Raw genomic sequence first — 3,203 nt, forward strand, 5'->3', positions numbered from 1 at the left:
TGACTAAACCGAGTCTAAGAATAAAACATAAATAACAATATATTTTAATATGTAGCGGAATATAGTTTACAAAATTTTAACACATCTGAAGTTTCACAATATTTTAATGTCTCCTTTTCAATAAATTAGAAAACTATGACAAATTTTTGACGAATACCGTAGTCGGTGAGCCTTCGTCTAGGGAATTCGTCATGGACTGTCAGTCTCACACATGGCACGAAGCTCCAAAGCATGCGGTTGGTTCGGAAACGAGTGCCGTTACTTGTCCATGCTAATACACCATTTTTTTTTCCATATAATGTAGGTTTTTTTTTTTTTTGGGGTCAAATATGATGAAAGAATTTCTTACTGCTTAAAGTTTAAACTATACTAGGTACCAACCCGCACTATGTACGGGATAAGTCGATTTAAATAAAATATTATGAGTAAAATTATTATTTGAGATTTAAGAATTTTTTGTATAAAATAAAATATGTAAGTAAATTTCTTTTTCGTTTATTCAAATTTGCGATTATTTTTTATAAAATACGTTTTACCCATGAAATATTTGAACTTGAAAAAGAATTGTAAGCTGGTGTAGAAAGTTTTGATGTCTTTTTGTGTCTCTAAAAATCAAATTCACATATTTTATGCTTCACATTATTATCAATATCACTATACCATTAAATAGATAAAACAATATTTTTAAACTAATAGATTTAATTAAACTAATCCTAAGTTTAAAAATGCAATGAGAAAAATGATAAAAGTGATAAATAAATGAATAATTTTTTTCTTGTGAAGTGTAATTTACTTTTAATAAGTAAATGGGTTATAAAAAATGATAATTAAATACATTTTTGGATTTAATAGTTGATTAAATTTTTCATTTTTAAATATTAATAAAAAAACATTGGCTCATAATATTACAGTAGCATATTTATGTAAATAACAATGAGAAGAAAATGCATTTATTAGAAATGTACAGGAGCTCTGTGAACGTGACACGTCAGCTTTTTTATGAGAGTGCTTCTCTATTAATATATAGGGAATACATTGTGAGAACAATCAATTTTACAAACAAAAATCCTTGATCTTGATGACATTTAAGTGAAGTATAGAAATGCAACGTCCATGCCTTTACAACTACGTAAGTAAATGAAAGATGGTGGTAGCGTGTAACTTATTGTATTATTGAAAAAGATCTCGCAAAAAAAGTTCCAACACCATCGGAATACGGGAAGTAAGACTCCAGAACAACATCAGAAGTTCCAACTCCAACATTGCTCTGTTTTTCTCTTTATAGAACAACTCCATCATTGCTCTGTTTTTTCTTTATAGCTCTAATATGGGAATCAAAGTTATATATATCCAAATCGTAATGTTGGATTAAGCAGGTTAGCTCAACCATACATAACAAACGACCATTTTCTTCTTCTTTTTTTGGTACAGTATACAGAAGTACCAAAATAAACTCTGTAAGAAACCATTCTTCCTCTCCTAAGAAAAAAAAAAAACACTTTGTGGGAAAATTACAAGCTTACAAGAGTTTTGTAAACTGCCAAATGATGATGAACTTCTCTCAAACTTCAAAGTTTTCCATTTGAATGTTGCTCTTAAGAGGCACGTATTCACCAAGATACCCACCAAGTTGATCATGCAAAGCGGATTTATCAATCTCCTGATGATGAAAACTCTTGCAAACATAGTAAAACACACTCTGCACAAGCAATCCAATTAGATTCACTATCACAAGAACACCAACCAAGAACCCACCAGCGACTATTCTTGCGAAAATCCCATAATCTTCCCCACCACGAACCACCACTGCTCCAAAAACTCCCGCAATGAATCCACAATGAGCAAGGTATATGAATACCATCGAACAAGCCATAAGAGTCTTCCCTTTAAGCAACTCATAGCTCTTCTTCATCGCAGCGAAACCGTAAACCGGTTCAAGAACAGACACTACGCTAGCTAAATGCCACAAAGCCGTCATATAAACATGAACTCCTAAGAACAGAACACAGATCACTACCAACGAAAACGCAGCTAAAACTACCTTATGTAAATCGACAGCTACGATCAACGTGACCAAGAAGATCAAGAACACGGTGTTGTACGCAAGCATCAAGAGAGAGACCCATAAGAAAGTGATTAACAATCTTTTGAGGACGAGAGGTACCGCAGACATTGTGGATGAGAAAGAAACGGGCTTCCCGGTGTAGAGAGAAGCGACGGTGAAGACCACGGCGGCTGTGGAGAGAAGAGAGAAGGCGAAGAGGAAGATGACGTAGCAGAATTGGAAAATGAGGAGGATGGTCCATTCATGTTGGGTTTGAGCTTGATTGGCTCGTGAGTAGGTGTCGATCTTAGCTACGATTGGTTGTGTGACGAGGGAATGTGCTAGGATTGCGAAGGAGAGAGGGAATATTAGGGTTAGGGTTATGAGGTAAAAGGTTTTTGGAGAATATTTGGGAATCGATGTTGATTCATGAAAAATGTCTTTTTCGTTGAGAAATTGAAGCTCCTCTGGGGCAAGATCCATGATTTGTTTCAGTGGGCAATAAAAGTTGAGTTTTGATGGGGTTTCTTGAGTTTTTTTGAGAGCTAAACATCAATAACGAAGAAAGGAGGAGGAAATTAGAAGTGATAGACAAAGGAATATTCCCTTACTTAATTTGTATTGATATTTAATTTGAAGAACATTCGTGTATATATGTATATATTGTTTAACCAAATAATGGGCACCTCAGAATGTTTTATTTCTATATTTAGGAAAATAATTAGTAAATTACTAAATACGAAATTAGAGAACAAGATTATTACGTGATTAAGAATTAATAACTCAGATAATATATTCATTTATTCCTAATATGTCACGAGAAAAATTTTAAATTCATTAGGTATCTTTGGTTTCTTTGTACCGTATTGTGTTTAACAAATATTTTTCTTAGTCCTAAAAACTGCTCTGTATTTATGGAGAACTTTTTACATCGATTAATCCAATTTTATGGTAAAAATATTATTATCATCTTCCCCTAATTCACTGTTTTCAACCCATTTATATACATTTTTGAAGTACATTTTGGGTTTTACCCTTTTATTTGTACTTATTTAAATTGTTATTTTGCAATGTTGATCCCTAAAAAATTGCACAAGAAGACAATAATTAAAATATGGGAAATCAAATCGATTATATTAATAATTTGATTATAATTTCC

The 3,203-nt window shown here is 32.5% G+C and overlaps 1 protein-coding gene across 1 annotated transcript; it reads right to left on the reverse strand.

Annotated features, from left to right (window-relative positions):
- LOC104718320 lies at nucleotides 1,408-2,527 on the reverse strand. Its single transcript, XM_010436044.1, has one exon. The coding sequence runs from the start codon at nucleotides 2,525-2,527 to the stop codon at nucleotides 1,562-1,564; it is 966 nt and encodes a 321-aa protein (XP_010434346.1). The 3' UTR covers nucleotides 1,408-1,561.

Source organism: Camelina sativa, chromosome 10, assembly GCF_000633955.1.
Source record: "Camelina sativa cultivar DH55 chromosome 10, Cs, whole genome shotgun sequence".
Lineage (NCBI taxonomy): Eukaryota > Viridiplantae > Streptophyta > Magnoliopsida > Brassicales > Brassicaceae > Camelina > Camelina sativa.

What these genes read in the sequence shown, in the direction of transcription:
- LOC104718320 (XM_010436044.1), bottom strand. Translation starts at nt 2,527, where the DNA reads ATGGATCTTGCCCCAGAGGAGCTTCAATTTCTCAACGAAAAAGACATT.